This window comes from Ambystoma mexicanum, chromosome 1q (genome assembly GCF_040938575.1).
Source record: "Ambystoma mexicanum isolate Mex_15411 chromosome 1q, UKY_AmexF1_1, whole genome shotgun sequence".
In the NCBI taxonomy this organism is placed as follows: Eukaryota; Metazoa; Chordata; class Amphibia; order Caudata; family Ambystomatidae; genus Ambystoma; species Ambystoma mexicanum.
Window position 1 is genome coordinate 598,681,036 of NC_090922.1, and position 20,398 is coordinate 598,701,433.

Consider the following 20,398-nt stretch of genomic DNA (forward strand, 5'->3'; position numbering starts at 1 on the left):
AGGTGCGGAGAAAAGAATGGAGGGGAAGGAGTGGCGAATAAAGAGGAGGGAGATATTGGAGGGAAAGAAGGAAGGACGGGGAAGGGATTGGAAGGAAGGTAGGGAGAGTGGGGTTGAATTGGTGAGGAGAAACGTGCATCAAAAGAGGGACAGGAGTTGTGAAATGAAGGTGGGAGGGAACAGGAAAAGGAACGAAAAAAGAAGGGGGTGAAATAGCGAGGAAAGGAAAGGAAGGACACGTGGAGGGAGGAAATGTAAGAGTGAAGAATGAAGGAAGAGGGAAGGAAGAAAGGAGAGAAAGGAAATAAGAAGAAAGGAGGAGAGAAGGCAGGAAAGCAGAAAGGAAGGGCCGAAGACAAGAAAGAAGAAGGGATAAAAGAGATTACGAACAAATACATGAAAGCCATTCAGTAAGAAGAATGCACATTTCCAATAAAAACGCACACTGGAGGAGCTATATTCTGCTTCTGTGTCATCTTCTGGGGAGAACAACATGATCCCGCTCGAAAGCTTCATGGGCGGGCCTTCCCGCCGCTTCCTCTCCCTTTGAAAGCAGCCTTTCATATTCATATGAGTTCTGAGCCTGCACGTTCTGTCCAGGCCTCGGGTTTATCACAGAGGCGAATCCCTGGAAGGTCACCCCAGCCAGCATCATTCTGAGGCTGCAAGGGGGCGTGGGTGGGGACGCGGCAGCAGGAGAGAGATAAGGATGCAGGGGCTGGATGCACATCATTCTGAGGCTGCAAGGGGGCGTGGGTGCGTGGGGGGGCAGCAGCAGGTAAGAGATAAGGATGCAGAGGCTGGCTGCACATCATTCTGAGGCTGCAAGGGGGAGGGGGGCAGCAGGTGAGAGATAAGGATGCAGGGGCTGGATGCACATCATTCTGAGGCTGCAAGGGGGCGTGGGTGCGTGGGGGGGCAGCAGCAGGTAAGAGACAAGGATGCAGAGGCTGGCTGCACATCATTCTGAGGCTGCAAGGGGGAGGGGGCAGCAGCAGGTGAGAGATAAGGATGCAGAGGCTGGATGCACATCATTCTGAGGCTGCAAGGGGCGTGTGTGGGGTGGCAGCAGCAGGTAAGAAATAAGGATGCAGGGGCTGGCTGCACATCAGTCTGAGGCTGCAAGGGGCGTGTGTGGGGGGGCAGCAGCAGGTGAGAGATAAGGATGCAGAGGCTGGCTGCAAAGGACCGCCAAGTCAAACACAAGGCAAGGCAGGGACGGCAGCATTCAGTTCTCATCTCCAGAGCGAGGTGATCCCGCAAATGAGTGTCTAATCACGACTGTGGTGTAATCTACTGACACCGCGGCCTCTGTAATCTTCTCATTAGAGCCGCAGCCTTCTGATCGCAGCCCCCGCGCGGATCTCCATCCCTCTCCACTTCTACTCTCATTCCCTCTTAATCTGCTCCTCTCGCCTCTAATCTCTCTTAATCTCACAACCTGCTTCCCCCTCTCTCTCTGCCACTCCATCTTCGCCCTCACCGCTAATCTCCCTCCCTCTCAAGCCCCCTCACCTCTCCCTTCATTCCTCTCACCCAGTCCCTCTTCCAAGGCCTGGACGACCGCCTGAATGAAGATATACTGGCCTCGATGACTAATCGCTATCACAAGTCTAGGGAAGATTAATGGCCCCCTCGCCTCACTCACTGCGCGCGCGCACACACAAGTGCCACAAACACGTGCGCACAGACGAAGAAACAACAGCTCAGTTACTTCAGTAGTTCATACCCCTTCTGCTAGCCGGGAAGGGAGGGTGCAGCGGGGCCGGGGACTGAGAATAAGTAAAGCTGGAACACTATGCAGGAGGCGCACATCAACCCGCTTCATCTGTGGCTCACAAAATGAATTTGGGAAGGGCAGATCTCCAAAGACTTTGGGGCCAATTCATGGAATATTTGCCCAGTTTAAAGTGAATTTGCACTGCTGAAAAGTGACACTGATCAGTTATTTTCCTTTTCAATCATGGCAGAGGTGCACAGTGTAAATCCCAGTAACACAACGACATGTAACATCACATAGCATAACTATGATTCCAAGTGGCTAACTTCTACCTCAATGGAGCATCTCAGCAGAGAGCAACTCTGGTCCCAGCCTGGCAAGAAGACGGATGTCTTTGGAGAGCGGCAGCCAGGCAAGAAGACGACTGTCTTTGGAGAGCAACTCTCACCTTAGCCAGGCAAGAAGACGACTGTCTTTGGAGAGCAAATCTCATCTCAATCAGGCAAGAAGACGACTGTCTTTGGAGAGCAACTCTCGTCTCATCCAGGCAAGAAGATGGCTGTCTTTGGATAGCAACTCTCGTCTCAGCCAGGCAAGAATACGACTATCTTTGGAGACCAACTCTCGTCTCAGCCAGGCAAGAAGGCAACTGTCTTTGGAGAGCAACTCTCGTCTCAGCCAATCCAAGAGGACGGCTCCCTTTGGAGAGCAGCAGCCAGGCAAGAAGACGACTGTCTTTAGAGACCAACTCTCGTCTCAGCCAGGCAAGAAGACAGCTGTCTTTGGAGAGCAACTCTCGTCTCAGCCAGGCAAGAAGACGACTGTCTTTGGGGAGCAACTCTCGTCTCAGCCAGCCAAGAAGACAGTTGTCTTTGGGGAGCAACTCTCGTCTTGGAGAGCAACTCTCCTCTCAGCCAATCCAAGAAGACTACTCTCTTTGGAGAGCAACTCTCATCTCAGAGAGGCAAGAAGAGGACTGTGTTTGGAGAACAACTCTCCTCTCAGCCAGGCAAGAAGACGACTGTCTTTGGAGAGCAACTCTCGCCTCAGCCAGGCAAGAAGATGGCTGTCTTTGGAGAGCAACTCTCGTCTCAGCCAGGCAAGAAGATGACTTTCTTTGGAGAGCAACTCTCGTCTCAGCCAATCCCGGAGGACGGCTGTCTTTGGAGAGCAGCAGCCAGGCAAGAAGACGAATGTCTTTGGAGACCAACTCTCGTCTCAGCCAGACAAGAAGACAGCTGTCTTTGGAGTGCAACTCTCGTCTCAGCCAGGCAAGAAGACGACTGTCTTTGGAGACCAACTCTCGTCTCAGCCAGACAAGAAGACAGCTGTCTTTGGAGTGCAACTCTCGTCTCAGCCAGGCAAGAAGACGACTGTCTTTGGAGAGCAACTCTCGTCTCAGCCAGCCAAGAAGACAGTTGTCTTTGGGGAGCAACTCTCGTCTTGGAGAGCAACTCTCCTCTCAGCCAATCCAAGAAGACTACTCTCTTTGGAGAGCAACTCTCGTCTCAGAGAGGCAAGAAGAGGACTGTATTTGGAGAGCAACTCTCCTCTCAGCCAAGCAAGAATACGATTGTCTTTGGAGAGCAAGGCTCGCCTCAGCCAGGCAAGAAGACGACTGTCTTTGGAGAGCAATTCTCACCTCAGCCAGGTAAGAAGACAACTGTCTTTGGAGAGCAACTCTCGTCTCAGCCAGGCAAGAAGACGACTGTCTTTGGAGAGCAACTGTCACCTCAGCCAGGCAAGAAGACAACTGTCTTTGGGGAGCAACTCTCGTCTCAGCCAGGCAAGAAGACGGTTGTCTTTGGGGAGAAACTCTCGTCTTGGAGAGCAACTCTCCTCTCAGCCAATCCAAGAAGACGACTGTCTTTGGAGAGCAACTCTCGTCTCAGCCATGCAAGAAGAGGACTGTCTTTGGAGAGCAACTCTCCTCTCAGCCAGGCAAGAATACGATTGTCTTTGGAGAGCAAGTATTGCCTCAGCCAGGCAAGAAGATGACTGTCTTTGGAGAGCAACTATCACCTTAGCCAGGCAAGACGACGACTGTCTTTGGAGAGCAACTCTCATCTCAGCCAGGCAAGAAGACGACTGTCTTTGGAGAGCAACTCTCGTCTCAGCCAGGCAAGAAGACGGCTGTCTTGGGGGAGCAACTCTCGTCTCAGCCAGGCAAGAAGACGACTGTCTTTGGGGAGCAACTCTCGTCTCAGCCAGCCAAGAAGACAGTTGTCTTTGGGGAGCAACTCTCGTCTTGGAGAGCAACTCTCCTCTCAGCCAATCCAAGAAGACTACTCTCTTTGGAGAGCAACTCTCATCTCAGAGAGGCAAGAAGAGGACTGTGTTTGGAGAACAACTCTCCTCTCAGCCAGGCAAGAAGACGACTGTCTTTGGAGAGCAACTCTCGCCTCAGCCAGGCAAGAAGATGGCTGTCTTTGGAGAGCAACTCTCGTCTCAGCCAGGCAAGAAGATGACTTTCTTTGGAGAGCAACTCTCGTCTCAGCCAATCCAGGAGGACGGCTGTCTTTGGAGAGCAGCAGCCAGGCAAGAAGACGACTGTCTTTGGAGACCAACTCTCGTCTCAGCCAGACAAGAAGACAGCTGTCTTTGGAATGCAACTCTCGTCTCAGCCAGGCAAGAAGACGACTGTCTTTGGAGAGCAACTCTCGTCTCAGCCAGCCAAGAAGACAGTTGTCTTTGGGGAGCAACTCTCGTCTTGGAGAGCAACTCTCCTCTCAGCCAATCCAAGAAGACTACTCTCTTTGGAGAGCAACTCTCGTCTCAGAGAGGCAAGAAGAGGACTGTATTTGGAGAGCAACTCTCCTCTCAGCCAAGCAAGAATACGATTGTCTTTGGAGAGCAAGGCTCGCCTCAGCCAGGCAAGAAGACGACTGTCTTTGGAGAGCAATTCTCACCTCAGCCAGGTAAGAAGACAACTGTCTTTGGAGAGCAACTCTCGTCTCAGCCAGGCAAGAAGACGACTGTCTTTGGAGAGCAACTGTCACCTCAGCCAGGCAAGAAGACAACTGTCTTTGGGGAGCAACTCTCGTCTCAGCCAGGCAAGAAGACGGTTGTCTTTGGGGAGAAACTCTCGTCTTGGAGAGCAACTCTCCTCTCAGCCAATCCAAGAAGACGACTGTCTTTGGAGAGCAACTCTCGTCTCAGCCATGCAAGAAGAGGACTGTCTTTGGAGAGCAACTCTCCTCTCAGCCAGGCAAGAATACGATTGTCTTTGGAGAGCAAGTATTGCCTCAGCCAGGCAAGAAGATGACTGTCTTTGGAGAGCAACTATCACCTTAGCCAGGCAAGACGACGACTGTCTTTGGAGAGCAACTCTCATCTCAGCCAGGCAAGAAGACGACTGTCTTTGGAGAGCAACTCTCGTCTCAGCCAGGCAAGAAGACGGCTGTCTTGGGGGAGCAACTCTCGTCTCAGCCAGGCAAGAAGACAGCTGTTTTTGAAGAACAACTCTCATCTCAGCCAGTCCAAGGAGTTAACTGTCTTTGGATAGCAACTCTCGTCTCAGCCAGGCAAGAAGACGACTGTCTTTGGAGAGCAACTCTTGTCTCAGCCAGGCAAGAAGACAACTGTCTTAGGAGAGCAACTCTCGTCTCAGCCAGGCAAGAAGACGGCTGTCTTTGGAGAGCAACTCTCGTCTCAGCCAATCCAAGAAGATGACTGTCTTTGGATAGCAACTCTTGTCTCAGCCAGGCAAGAAGACGGCTGTCTTGGGGGAGCAACTCTCATCTCAGCCAGGCAAGAAGACAGCTGTCTTTGAAGAACAACTCTCATCTCAGCTAGGCAAGAAGACGGCTGTCTCGGGGGAGCAACTCTCGTCTCAGCCAGGCAAGAAGAGAACTGTCTTTGAAGAACAACTCTCATCTCAGCCAGGCAAGAAGACGACTTTCTTTGGAGAGCAACTCTCGTCTCAGCCAATCCAAGAAGATGACTGTCTTTGGATAGCAACTCTCGTCTCAGCCAGGCAAGATGGAGATCAACTCTCATCCCAGATAGGAAAGAAGACGATTGTCTTTGGAGAGCAACTCTCCACCTTTGATGGCACCTGGTCAATATTTTAAATTCTTTGTTATTCTGTAAAGAAGGTTTGTTCTAATGACTTCAGATAGATGCTGCTGAGAGTGTCATCTCAGGTTCCAATTTACCCAGGGAGACCAGATGACTTTGTATCCTTAACAAGTTCTCGAAATGGAGGTTTCAGGGCCTTACTGCAAAGCCTACAGGCTGGTGAGGCCTTCACTGATCATAGAAAGCAGAGGCCACCAATCATTCAGATCAGGCAGTGGAAGTTCCATCTGCAAGGCTGGCACCACTCCGGGGAGGCTACACAGCAGCACACAGCGGCAGGCTCTAAAATATGACCCTTAATAGTCACATTGGCAGTCCCCATTACAACTCACTCCTTGGTGTGGGCCACTCGGACACACTCAATGTGCACCGCAGAGGACAAAAGAAAGAATAAAGGTACATGGTCTCCTTTTGGGTTGAAGGTATTTGACAGGTAAACCAACAAACCCCCAGGTTCTGTTTTGTAACCAGGCCCAAGCCTTACTCATAAAAGGCATCAAAGGTGTGACCCGTTTCAAAGTGAACCTACCATTGTCCAAATCAAGTCAGATAAGTAGCCAATTGTATCATCTATTTTTTTTTCTTTAAATTATTGAATTATGACAATATATTATTATTTATCTAAACAATAAATGGCAACACAAGACAATAAGTTTAACGGTCCAAAGAAGTCACTGGGATCACGGGTAACACGGGTTCCTATGGGAAGCAACGTTAATTAAAGCAACACCCAAAACACGACTCAGGCATGGAGCAAAACTTTCACCAGTGGGGAAAATCCCAAGAACGTGTCCCACAAGGGCTTCAAGAAGCCAGGCAGTCCTGCAACTGCATTCTGGCCAGACTCCCTTTAGTGATGAAAAAGCTCACATGGCCCAAATCTGTTCAGTGCCCTGCAGGGCCTCACCTTCACTGGGCAGGCTCAGGGGCTCTGGGTTGGTCCTCCACTGGATGAGACTCCTTTGTGGTCAAGAACTGGCACATGGAAATAGGTAACGTTCATAGTCAATGTTCCTAGCTCCTTCAGTCCCTCTTGCAGACGCTGGCTATGACCTAATGTTCTAAAGTCTTCTAGGTGCTACAGACTGGTCCTGGATCATATGGCTCAGGGAACCTCGACAGAAACCTGACAAGGGTTATTGGCAAACTTTTCCAGCAAAGCAGGGAAGACTACTCTCTTTGGAGAGCAACTCTCATCTCAGAGAGGCAAGAAGAGGACTGTGTTTGGAGAACAACTCTCCTCTCAGCCAGGCAAGAAGACGACTGTCTTTGGAGAGCAACTCTCGCCTCAGCCAGGCAAGAAGATGGCTGTCTTTGGAGAGCAACTCTCGTCTCAGCCAGGCAAGAAGATGACTTTCTTTGGAGAGCAACTCTCGTCTCAGCCAATCCCGGAGGACGGCTGTCTTTGGAGAGCAGCAGCCAGGCAAGAAGATGAATGTCTTTGGAGACCAACTCTCGTCTCAGCCAGACAAGAAGACAGCTGTCTTTGGAGTGCAACTCTCGTCTCAGCCAGGCAAGAAGACGACTGTCTTTGGAGAGCAACTCTCGTCTCAGCCAGCCAAGAAGACAGTTGTCTTTGGGGAGCAACTCTCGTCTTGGAGAGCAACTCTCCTCTCAGCCAATCCAAGAAGACTACTCTCTTTGGAGAGCAACTCTCGTCTCAGAGAGGCAAGAAGAGGACTGTATTTGGAGAGCAACTCTCCTCTCAGCCAAGCAAGAATACGATTGTCTTTGGAGAGCAAGGCTCGCCTCAGCCAGGCAAGAAGACGACTGTCTTTGGAGAGCAATTCTCACCTCAGCCAGGTAAGAAGACAACTGTCTTTGGAGAGCAACTCTCGTCTCAGCCAGGCAAGAAGACGACTGTCTTTGGAGAGCAACTGTCACCTCAGCCAGGCAAGAAGATAACTGTCTTTGGGGAGCAACTCTCGTCTCAGCCAGGCAAGAAGACGGTTGTCTTTGGGGAGAAACTCTCGTCTTGGAGAGCAACTCTCCTCTCAGCCAATCCAAGAAGACGACTGTCTTTGGAGAGCAACTCTCGTCTCAGCCATGCAAGAAGAGGACTGTCTTTGGAGAGCAACTCTCCTCTCAGCCAGGCAAGAATACGATTGTCTTTGGAGAGCAAGTATTGCCTCAGCCAGGCAAGAAGATGACTGTCTTTGGAGAGCAACTATCACCTTAGCCAGGCAAGACGACGACTGTCTTTGGAGAGCAACTCTCATCTCAGCCAGGCAAGAAGACGACTGTCTTTGGAGAGCAACTCTCGTCTCAGCCAGGCAAGAAGACGACTGTCTTGGGGGAGCAACTCTCGTCTCAGCCAGGCAAGAAGACAGCTGTTTTTGAAGAACAACTCTCATCTCAGCCAGTGCAAGGAGATAACTGTCTTTGGATAGCAACTCTCGTCTCAGCCAGGCAAGAAGACGACTGTCTTTGGAGAGCAACTCTTGTCTCAGCCAGGCAAGAAGACAACTGTCTTAGGAGAGCAACTCTCGTCTCAGCCAGGCAAGAAGACGGCTGTCTTTGGAGAGCAACTCTCGTCTCAGCCAATCCAAGAAGATGACTGTCTTTGGATAGCAACTCTTGTCTCAGCCAGGCAAGAAGACGGCTGTCTTGGGGGAGCAACTCTCATCTCAGCCAGGCAAGAAGACAGCTGTCTTTGAAGAACAACTCTCATCTCAGCTAGGCAAGAAGACGGCTGTCTCGGGGGAGCAACTCTCGTCTCAGCCAGGCAAGAAGAGAACTGTCTTTGAAGAACAACTCTCATCTCAGCCAGGCAAGAAGACGACTTTCTTTGGAGAGCAACTCTCGTCTCAGCCAATCCAAGAAGATGACTGTCTTTGGATAGCAACTCTCGTCTCAGCCAGGCAAGATGGAGATCAACTCTCATCCCAGATAGGAAAGAATACGATTGTCTTTGGAGAGCAACTCTCCACCTTTGATGGCACCTGGTCAATATTTTAAATTCTTTGTTATTCTGTAAAGAAGGTTTGTTCTAATGACTTCAGATAGATGCTGCTGAGAGTGTCATCTCAGGTTCCAATTTACCCAGGGAGACCAGATGACTTTGTATCCTTAACAAGTTCTCGAAATGGAGGTTTCAGGGCCTTACTGCAAAGCCTACAGGCTGGTGAGGCCTTCACTGATCATAGAAAGCAGAGGCCACCAATCATTCAGATCAGGCAGTGGAAGTTCCATCTGCAAGGCTGGCACCACTCCGGGGAGGCTACACAGCAGCACACAGCGGCAGGCTTTAAAATATGACCCTTAATAGTCACATTGGCAGTCCCCATTACAACTCACTCCTTGGTGTGGGCCACTCGGACACACTCAATGTGCACCGCAGAGGACAAAAGAAAGAATAAAGGTACATGGTCTCCTTTTGGGTTGAAGGTATTTGACAGGTAAACCAACAAACCCCCAGGTTCTGTTTTGTAACCAGGCCCAAGCCTTACTCATAAAAGGCATCAAAGGTGTGACCCGTTTCAAAGTGAACCTACCATTGTCCAAATCAAGTCAGATAAGTAGCCAATTGTATCATCTATTTTTTTTTCTTTAAATTATTGAATTATGACAATATATTATTATTTATCTAAACAATAAATGGCAACACAAGACAATAAGTTTAACGGTCCAAAGAAGTCACTGGGATCACGGGTAACACGGGTTCCTATGGGGAGCAACGTTAATTAAAGCAACACCCAAAACACGACTCAGGCATGGAGCAAAACTTTCACCAGTGGGGAAAATCCCAAGAACGTGTCCCACAAGGGCTTCAAGAAGCCAGGCAGTCCTGCAACTGCATTCTGGCCAGACTCCCTTTAGTGATGAAAAAGCTCACATGGCCCAAATCTGTTCAGTGCCCTGCAGGGCCTCACCTTCACTGGGCAGGCTCAGGGGCTCTGGGTTGGTCCTCCACTGGATGAGACTCCTTTGTGGTCAAGAACTGGCACATGGAAATAGGTAACGTTCATAGTCAATGTTCCTAGCTCCTTCAGTCCCTCTTGCAGACGCTGGCTATGACCTAATGTTCTAAAGTCTTCTAGGTGCTACAGACTGGTCCTGGATCATATGGCTCAGGGAACCTCGACAGAAACCTGACAAGGGTTATTGGCAAACTTTTCCAGCAAAGCAGGGAAGACTACTCTCTTTGGAGAGCAACTCTCATCTCAGAGAGGCAAGAAGAGGACTGTGTTTGGAGAACAACTCTCCTCTCAGCCAGGCAAGAAGACGACTGTCTTTGGAGAGCAACTCTCGCCTCAGCCAGGCAAGAAGATGGCTGTCTTTGGAGAGCAACTCTCGTCTCAGCCAGGCAAGAAGATGACTTTCTTTGGAGAGCAACTCTCGTCTCAGCCAATCCAGGAGGACGGCTGTCTTTGGAGAGCAGCAGCCAGGCAAGAAGACGACTGTCTTTGGAGACCAACTCTCGTCTCAGCCAGACAAGAAGACAGCTGTCTTTGGAGTGCAACTCTCGTCTCAGCCAGGCAAGAAGACGACTGTCTTTGGAGAGCAACTCTCGTCTCAGCCAGCCAAGAAGACAGTTGTCTTTGGGGAGCAACTCTCGTCTTGGAGAGCAACTCTCCTCTCAGCCAATCCAAGAAGACTACTCTCTTTGGAGAGCAACTCTCGTCTCAGAGAGGCAAGAAGAGGACTGTATTTGGAGAGCAACTCTCCTCTCAGCCAAGCAAGAATACGATTGTCTTTGGAGAGCAAGGCTCGCCTCAGCCAGGCAAGAAGACGACTGTCTTTGGAGAGCAATTCTCACCTCAGCCAGGTAAGAAGACAACTGTCTTTGGAGAGCAACTCTCGTCTCAGCCAGGCAAGAAGACGACTGTCTTTGGAGAGCAACTGTCACCTCAGCCAGGCAAGAAGACAACTATCTTTGGGGAGCAACTCTCGTCTCAGCCAGGCAAGAAGACGGTTGTCTTTGGGGAGAAACTCTCGTCTTGGAGAGCAACTCTCCTCTCAGCCAATCCAAGAAGACGACTGTCTTTGGAGAGCAACTCTCGTCTCAGCCATGCAAGAAGAGGACTGTCTTTGGAGAGCAACTCTCCTCTCAGCCAGGCAAGAATACGATTGTCTTTGGAGAGCAGGTATTGCCTCAGCCAGGCAAGAAGATGACTGTCTTTGGAGAGCAACTATCACCTTAGCCAGGCAAGACGACGACTGTCTTTGGAGAGCAACTCTCATCTCAGCCAGGCAAGAAGACGACTGTCTTTGGAGAGCAACTCTCGTCTCAGCCAGGCAAGAAGACGGCTGTCTTGGGGGAGCAACTCTCGTCTCAGCCAGGCAAGAAGACAGCTGTTTTTGAAGAACAACTCTCATCTCAGCCAGTCCAAGGAGATAACTGTCTTTGGATAGCAACTCTCGTCTCAGCCAGGCAAGAAGACGACTGTCTTTGGAGAGCAACTCTTGTCTCAGCCAGGCAAGAAGACAACTGTCTTAGGAGAGCAACTCTCGTCTCAGCCAGGCAAGAAGACGGCTGTCTTTGGAGAGCAACTCTCGTCTCAGCCAATCCAAGAAGATGACTGTCTTTGGATAGCAACTCTTGTCTCAGCCAGGCAAGAAGACGGCTGTCTTGGGGGAGCAACTCTCATCTCAGCCAGGCAAGAAGACAGCTGTCTTTGAAGAACAACTCTCATCTCAGCTAGGCAAGAAGACGGCTGTCTCGGGGGAGCAACTCTCGTCTCAGCCAGGCAAAAAGAGAACTGTCTTTGAAGAACAACTCTCATCTCAGCCAGGCAAGAAGACGACTTTCTTTGGAGAGCAACTCTCGTCTCAGCCAATCCAAGAAGATGACTGTCTTTGGATAGCAACTCTCGTCTCAGCCAGGCAAGATGGAGATCAACTCTCATCCCAGATAGGAAAGAAGACGATTGTCTTTGGAGAGCAACTCTCCACCTTTGATGGCACCTGGTCAATATTTTAAATTCTTTGTTATTCTGTAAAGAAGGTTTGTTCTAATGACTTCAGATAGATGCTGCTGAGAGTGTCATCTCAGGTTCCAATTTACCCAGGGAGACCAGATGACTTTGTATCCTTAACAAGTTCTCGGAATGGAGGTTTCAGGGCCTTACTGCAAAGCCTACAGGCTGGTGAGGCCTTCACTGATCATAGAAAGCAGAGGCCACCAATCATTCAGATCAGGCAGTGGAAGTTCCATCTGCAAGGCTGGCACCACTCCGGGGAGGCTACACAGCAGCACACAGCGGCAGGCTCTAAAATATGACCCTTAATAGTCACATTGGCAGTCCCCATTACAACTCACTCCTTGGTGTGGGCCACTCGGACACACTCAATGTGCACCGCAGAGGACAAAAGAAAGAATAAAGGTACATGGTCTCCTTTTGGGTTGAAGGTATTTGACAGGTAAACCAACAAACCCCCAGGTTCTGTTTTGTAACCAGGCCCAAGCCTTACTCATAAAAGGCATCAAAGGTGTGACCCGTTTCAAAGTGAACCTACCATTGTCCAAATCAAGTCAGATAAGTAGCCAATTGTATCATCTATTTTTTTTTCTTTAAATTATTGAATTATGACAATATATTATTATTTATCTAAACAATAAATGGCAACACAAGACAATAAGTTTAACGGTCCAAAGAAGTCACTGGGATCACGGGTAACACGGGTTCCTATGGGGAGCAACGTTAATTAAAGCAACACCCAAAACACGACTCAGGCATGGAGCAAAACTTTCACCAGTGGGTAAAATCCCAAGAACGTGTCCCACAAGGGCTTCAAGAAGCCAGGCAGTCCTGCAACTGCATTCTGGCCAGACTCCCTTTAGTGATGAAAAAGCTCACATGGCCCAAATCTGTTCAGTGCCCTGCAGGGCCTCACCTTCACTGGGCAGGCTCAGGGGCTCTGGGTTGGTCCTCCACTGGATGAGACTCCTTTGTGGTCAAGAACTGGCACATGGAAATAGGTAACGTTCATAGTCAATGTTCCTAGCTCCTTCAGTCCCTCTTGCAGACGCTGGCTATGACCTAATGTTCTAAAGTCTTCTAGGTGCTACAGACTGGTCCTGGATCATATGGCTCAGGGAACCTCGACAGAAACCTGACAAGGGTTATTGGCAAACTTTTCCAGCAAAGCAGGGGAGATCTCCACTCAATTCTTAGCCAACAATCCCCATGGATAGGCGGAGGCTGGCAGCTCCACCCGTGGTAACCCCTACAGTGGCAATGCATGGGGACTCGTTTCAGAGTCAGTTGGTTGCAGGAAAAGTCCCTTCCAATGGAGACCAACAGTCTTTCAGGTTCAACCAATCAAGCAAATTATTCCCTATAGTGCACATTCCAGGAATGTTAGCATGTGGAATTCACCAGTCCCAGGTGTCTCGAGCATCAGGTAAGTGTGTAAACTTCTCCAAAGCTGCATTTTAGAACCACATTAGTATTCATTTGACTGCGAGTTCACTACAGTCAGCCCACCTGCTCTAAACCTTCAGACAATGGGCCTCATTACGACCCTGGCGGAGTGGGATACCGCCAGCGGTAATCGCGGTGGACCCGTCCGCCCTACTACGAGTTCCCTTAGCGCCATGGAGGTTTTCTCCGCCTGGTTTTACCGGGCAGAGAAAACCATGGCGCTAAGGGACCTCGTTGTTAATTACGCCGCCGTACTTTACGGCGGCGTAATTAACTCCTTCCCCACTCCCATTATACCCTATGGGGCAAGAATGGGAATGGGGAAGGGTAAAATGGGGATTGGGGATTTACCGCTCCGCCAAGGTCGGCATGGGGTGGTAAATCCGCCAACCCCCATGGCGCTATCGGCGGCTTTCCGCCATGCTCCGCGGTGCATTTTGCACCGCGAATTCCGCCAGGGTCGTAATGAGGGCCAATGGCAATTGCAGCTCCCTCCCGCCATCAGGGGACCATCTGCATTATTCTGCAATTTGTGGAGTTCTTGCTCTGGCTTGGCAGCACCAGAATTATGATTCAGGATTTCACCTGCTAAACTGCAGACATCCGAGGTAATTAAGCCTACACATCCACCAGGATTGCCCGGGCACGCTCCTGCACCCATCGCACACCAGACACCATATTATCAGTATCCATTACTTCAAAGCTGCAGTGGAAACACAATCCATGTAGTATTGCACTACAGGACTCTACGCACTGTCCAATCGGTCTGTAGGTAAACTATTCCGCCTTTGATTCCCTCTCATCCCACCCTTTTCCTTACACTCTCTTTTCCAGCAGGCGACAGTCTGTTTTCTCCCAGGTGGGGGTATAATATGCCACTTTATGGACAAGGAGAGCTGCTTTGAAACTACTATGGTGGTGATTTGGCGCATTACCAAAGCATGCTAATGTAACATAGCAGAACACAAAGTTTGGGCCAAGTGGTATTAGGTCTCAAGACCTAACGGACGTCGATGAGCACCCAGCAAAGAAAAAATGCAGACTGGGGAACAGTGAGATCTCCTTTCCATGTCTCGTTAATCCCCTTAAATTAGTGACAACGTACTGGGAAATCCATTGCATGAACCAGACCTAACTGCACACGTTTACATTACATCACTACACACACACACACACACACACACACACACACACACACACACACACACAAACACACCACCACCCGTGCCCACCCACCCACACACACACCTGGGGTCATGAGTTCCTGAAAGCAGGGTTTCACCGTTTTATACCTCTGTTTCCACCGCATATGTGGCAGAAAACTACCCATAAGATGTAGATATTCTGGGGGAAGGGAGAGGGCGAAGGAAATCTCTTAAAACAGGTTTCCACATGCAGAGCATCTTTGAGGCACGCAGGACACCCTAGCGCCCCCTCCCCCACGACACTTAGCCTGAGCAAACGTTTAGGCACGATATTTAAGAAGTGAGAGCACTTCTAAATATATTTTCCACCAATTCTTTCTCAATTCTCTCAAATGATCTGAACTCTAATCGTGTTTTCCCGCCTGCTCTCATTGGTCACAACTCCTAACTACAAGTCTGCCCTTGACGTAGTTTGCTTTATCTCATGTTTGATCTATTTTCCTCGCCTTCCCAATTTAATTTCCTCCTTCCTCTAACGATAGTTGCTCTCCCCACTTACCCACTCACCCTGCGACCTGCTTCAATTCACACCCATTAGTCTGATGTTCTTTGCTCCCCCACTTTCTTCTTCAGTCATTTCACTTCTCTCAGCTTTTAACCCATCCCACACTTTCCTCCATGATCCTTTTATCACTACTGCAATCATATACCCAACCACGCCCAATCCCCCTTTTATCTAATTTCCAAGATTCCTTTGTCTGCTTCAATGTTATATCCCCACTTTCAGTCTCCACTTCCATCTTTCTCCTTCTTTCCGTTCCTCTCAATTTCTCTCAGCCCCCTCTCTTTTGCAGTCCCTTAATCCATTTCTCCCTGTTACTCCTCGCCCCATTCTGTTACAATGTCTCCAATATTTTGCTTCTCCCTTTTCCGTCTTTGCTATTTTCCTTTCACCCACCTCTATTATTTTAACTAACTCAAAATTGACCATCATCCAAACTACTCTGTTCATGTTCCCTTCTCAACATTCCCACCTTGCCTCTCTCCTCTCCAACTCCATCAAACCTCTTCTGTTCCCTCCAGTTTTTTGCAGAATATTTTTGGCTGAAAAAACTCATCATTACATTGTTTTATATTTTATTTGGGGGGGTTCCCTCATCTGCCCTTCCCTATTATCTAATACCTAGTCCCCACAAACCCTAACCTCTCCTATCCCGTTACCTACCCCGACCCTATATTTTCTGATGATTTCTTTTGGCCAAAAATCTTCAGCAAAAACGCTGTGAAAAAAGCCTAGCAAAGTAATAACGTCATCTCATCACAGACTCATCTCTTTCTTTCTCCTCTGTGACCCGCATCTAGATCCCTTCTCTCTCCCATTCCTTCTTCTAGACAGGAGTCCTACCTTGCGGCTGCCATTGGTGGGTCTGTAGGTCAGGATATAATTTTCAATGTCTGCCACAGGAGGCTGCCAGGATATAAGGGCGCTTCTGCGTGTCACCTCAGTGGCCGTTAAATTTATCGGAGGGTCCATGTCTGCAAAAGGAGACACAAAAAAAGGCAATCACATCAGAGGTGAGACAGTGGGAGAAAGAAAGCTCACCGAATTAAGTGTTTGCTCAATGAATCAATGTGTGACCTGCAAGTCTGACTTGATTTCACCATTTTATGCACACTTCATCCATTGGTACCAGCAAAATTGGAACACATGGAGGAAGCATGGGAAATACATTTACACCATCAAGAGAAATGACATCACAGCTTGCAGCAATAAAAGACACAAGGGACTGCACTTCCTTCCCTCCAGCAGGCCATGGGGAGCAACAGCCCTGTGCAAGACATGAGAATTCAGCGTGGAAATGCATGCTATAAATCCTTGTGTGAACCACACACATTTCAACCTTATCCTAAAGGATGGGCCTCAAATCTAATGCAACTTTCAGGCATGCATCAGCTACTCCCTTCGGTGATTGGACCAAAATGCAAGCTCCTTGCTTGAGCCAAGCACTGAAGAATGTGAAGTACCCATCTTATTGTCCCAGGCAGACATCTTAGCTCACCCAGAAACAGAAGTGAACATTGCCTTGGATAAGCTGGTGCTCCTCAAGATGCGGAAATCAAACCACTGCTATAGAAAAAAGAACAGCTGCTTTAATAAAGACCTGCAGAAGATGAAACACAAAGGAAGGGCACTTTTGTTTGCACTCCATACTTGCCAAAGACTTCATTGAATTCTGCAGTCACTGATAGGGCTTTGAAGCAGCCATCCTCAAAGCGAAGATGGCTTATATGCAGACCCACATCTCTGAAACAGAGGACCCCACCATAGAGCACCTACAAAGCGCAGGATAACATACTTCTTACACACTAGGTCGTCACTACCACCAAGATCTTGCATAAAGGCGGATCAGTCACTGTTAAGGTATGTGTGAAGCTAAGGTAGTATACAGACGTATAGAGCTGAAATGTAGGGCCTTGGTGAAGTCAATAAACTAGTGAAAAAATCCAGGACCAGGACTGTAAAAATTACCTGCAAATTCCACAGGGAACACCCTAAACGTGTCAGAAAGCTGATGTAAATTATGAACTTGCATATCTCAATTCAATGTTGATGTGTTGGCCAATTCCCCAAAAATAAGCTTCTCATCTTAGAGACATGGAACTGATGAAAGCTGGCGAGAATTCACCAGCCTGATAACACACATCGAATAGAATAGCACATCAAGAGAGAAGCAAGTAAGACCAGAAACCCCCACACCTCTGCCTGACCCGCAGCAAAGCTTGTAGATCAATCGAGTGGCAGCCTCAGATACCCGTGACCATGGAGAAATGACTAAACATCTGCAGACTGGCCAATGGCCAACCCCCAGAGGAGTGGTTATACGCTTTCTGTACCTCACAGAAAAGGATGCTCCGAGCGGGCCACTGCAGCCAGGCCTTTTTGAAGAAATACTCTGTGAGACGGCATGGCTAAACCCTAGAGTAGGCACACTGTGCAGGATGGACTCCAGCCGGCCCATAGGACTGAGGATTACCAAACGGCACTTTAAGATGAGCAGTAGCACCCTTGAGATAGATGGGGATGCAGATTCATACTCTTGCACCAAATTAATAATGACAACTCAATAGTTTGGCAAAGGGAGTCCGTTTAATGACATGTACAAAAAACAGGGAGTTCAATGAATATCAGCATTCGCTCAATCTTCCTTCTTGCTTCAACTCCAATTCATTTCAGAAAAAACATAACATTTATACGAATAACTCCTCATCACTGATGTGTATTTCTTAAAACTTAGCATGCAACTTGATTGGTTATCGGAAGGTAACTTTAATATAGGTACTATATCTTTATATGGTAACAGGGAGAGGGGATTGGATAAACAATGTCAGGTGGGGCAACTAAGCCCTTCCTTAAAAATGGCCACTGTAAATGTCACTAAAAGTACGATGTCTCAATGGTTCTACTAACTATAGGACCGTAGGTTACACGTTCCACTATGATTGGGTTGGCATCAACTCCACTCATACTTTTCCACTTGGGCTTAGCAGCATGCAGAATAGTCAGCCAGGTGAAGGGAGTTTGTCTGCACCCCAGCTTCCTTCCAATGATTGTTACAATCAATCATCATCTTTTGGTCATGTGTCAATTATTTCTTTGTAGTTGGCCTCGAGTCTGCTTCTTGGTCTGAGAAAGTTAAGACATATGGGTATGGCAAGGATCCATGTGTAGGTGTCAAAGTCTCATCCCCTTCTGCCTGCCTGGTCACGTGATTCGGACACCGTGAAATTGGGCTCGTCTTCATGCAATTTCGTTTTTTTGATTTAATTCTGCCAGTTGTCTGGCATCTGTGGCTTATCTTGACCTTTCTGAACAGGATACTCTGTTCTTCTTTCTCTTTAATTGTATCCACTGTTGGCCTATTCCAGTTGATACGACCTTGGCTCCTTGGCATGGTTACCTTCGGCTGAGTTTCTCTCCATCTTTAATTCTCGATTTGTTTGCTGTAAAACTCTCCTCTTGAGACCTTTAGTAACCTTTGGTTGATTCTGCTCTTGTGCGTAGTGGAAGTATACTTATATAAAGTGCTTTCTTGAGGTAGATACGTACATGTGGTGCTTACCGCAATCTATCTAACTACTAAACATAAGCAAGCCTCACAATTTCTGTGCTTCTTGCGGTTACTGTGCATATGTACACATTTAAACTAACTGAATATCTTCATCACACATATGGCATAAGTTTCTGACATCCTGATATCTACTGTTTCACTTTAGGCTCAGGATGTCGCTTATCCATGGTATTTCGTCTCTTTTGTCATCATTCGCAGGTCATTATATCTTCTATATGTTCATCAGTCCGGGTTCTTATGACGTCACCATTCGTCTTCCTTCAGTATCTTCTTAGCTTCTTCGGGTATTACATTCTGACATTCGCCATTCTGTCTCACTTGTCAATATGGTTTTCACAATGGGCACCTTACTGTCCAGGTTTTCTTAGGTGTCGGTACTTCAATAGGTGGTGTTATTCTGATAGGCACTGGACAGAGGCAACTGTTGCTCTCTGCTCGTTTATTTGCTCATCATATGTCACATATTTCGGCGTGAATGTTCCTGGTACTTCGAAAGGGGCAGTTGGTGTGCAAATGGTGCTTGGCACTTCTTCCTTCATATCCACCTTTATTTCGTCCTCTGGATCCAGACATAGAGGTCTGAAGAAATGTCTCTTTGCGGTGCATATTTTTATGACTCCCTTCAAGCATCCTGCTGTTCTTACGTGCTCATCTTTATTCCATGTCATTAATTGACATTCTCCTCTTGGATTGCAATATATCATCTTCCCACATAATTCCTATGTTTCCTTGGATACCGAAACTTTGTTCCTTCTGGTGCATAAATGCTGGCTTTCGCAAAGTCTCTTATTTCTTCATCAGTCAGGTCCTTGGGCTTCCATCCTGACTCGACATCAATCATGATCTTCATCCCTATGGCCTTTTTTGCAGTTTTCTGGCACTGAGATTTTATCTTGATAACACAGAATCCAAGCAATATCAAATTTGAATGCATCTGCCATCCATTGTGGAACCCATGTGAACAGTGATCCAAACCAACTGTCGTCATCAACTTTGTCAACTTATTCTATCATCTGATTCTGTAGGTTTGTCAGCATACCTATAGCTTCTGTTAAAGTTCTATTTTCATCATTGTGCAAAGGTATGAATGTGCAACATGATTCTCCAACTTTTGCACAAACACCTCCACCCATGGCTGTGATCATGGCAAGAACATATCTGTTCTGGAGAGTCATTAGTCAAATTGCTCTGAACTCTTCCTTGATTGCATTGAATCCTTTTATGGTCATGTTGATGGTCTGCAGTAACTCCCATCTGGTTATCTGCAACCATTTAGTATTTGCTCCAACCTGAATTCTTGGCATCAGAATTGTCATGAACACTGATGAGGTTAGGCTGAACAACCTGTGTTCATATGAGATCGCATGAAAGGCTGCTTCCGATTTGGAAGAGAAGTAATTCTCTATCTTCATTCGGCTCATCAGTTCCACAGATCTCTTCTTTCTCAGGTGAGCATCTGCTTTGAGAAAACTGTCAATATTCGGATCACTTTTTGGAATCACCAATGCCGGAACATGGACATTCACCAGTTTACATATTCCTCCCCAAATCTTTTTTAGCCTGATATATGCTTTGGATCAATAGTGATCCATGATCACTGCAGTCCCATGCATCATTCCTGCAACATCAAAGATGCGTCCGCAGTTCTGATTTTCTCCCATTTTTCATGAACCATTGTTTGTGAAGCACAATTTGGAACTTTCCAATGGCACTATCTGTAGGGGTCCTCCTCTGTCTTCGACCCATGTTAGCAGTCTTGCAAGTCTCGGCCATAATGGCTTTCATATCCTCTGTGCATTTTCAATTGTTTCTTTATAGTATCCAATGATCATCCATGCTCTACACATTACTGCTCCTTTCTCCCATCCGTCTGGAGAAAGCACTGTTTCCCAAATTTGCATTTGGCCTCTTTCTTTCCATCTTCAAGCTTCTTCTGTAGTTTTCTCTTGGATGTTC

At 47.9% G+C, this 20,398-nt stretch overlaps 1 protein-coding gene across 4 annotated transcripts in view; it reads right to left on the reverse strand.

The window, feature by feature from the left end:
• TNR (tenascin R) overlaps positions 1-20,398 on the reverse strand; it is a 2,098,594-nt gene that overhangs the window by 73,113 nt on the left and 2,005,083 nt on the right. For all 4 annotated transcript variants that reach the window (XM_069641143.1, XM_069641142.1, XM_069641141.1 and 1 more), the window contains one exon: positions 15,718-15,848. In XM_069641143.1, coding sequence (XP_069497244.1) covers positions 15,718-15,848 — 131 coding nt within the window. The remainder of the gene's footprint in view (positions 1-15,717; positions 15,849-20,398) is intronic.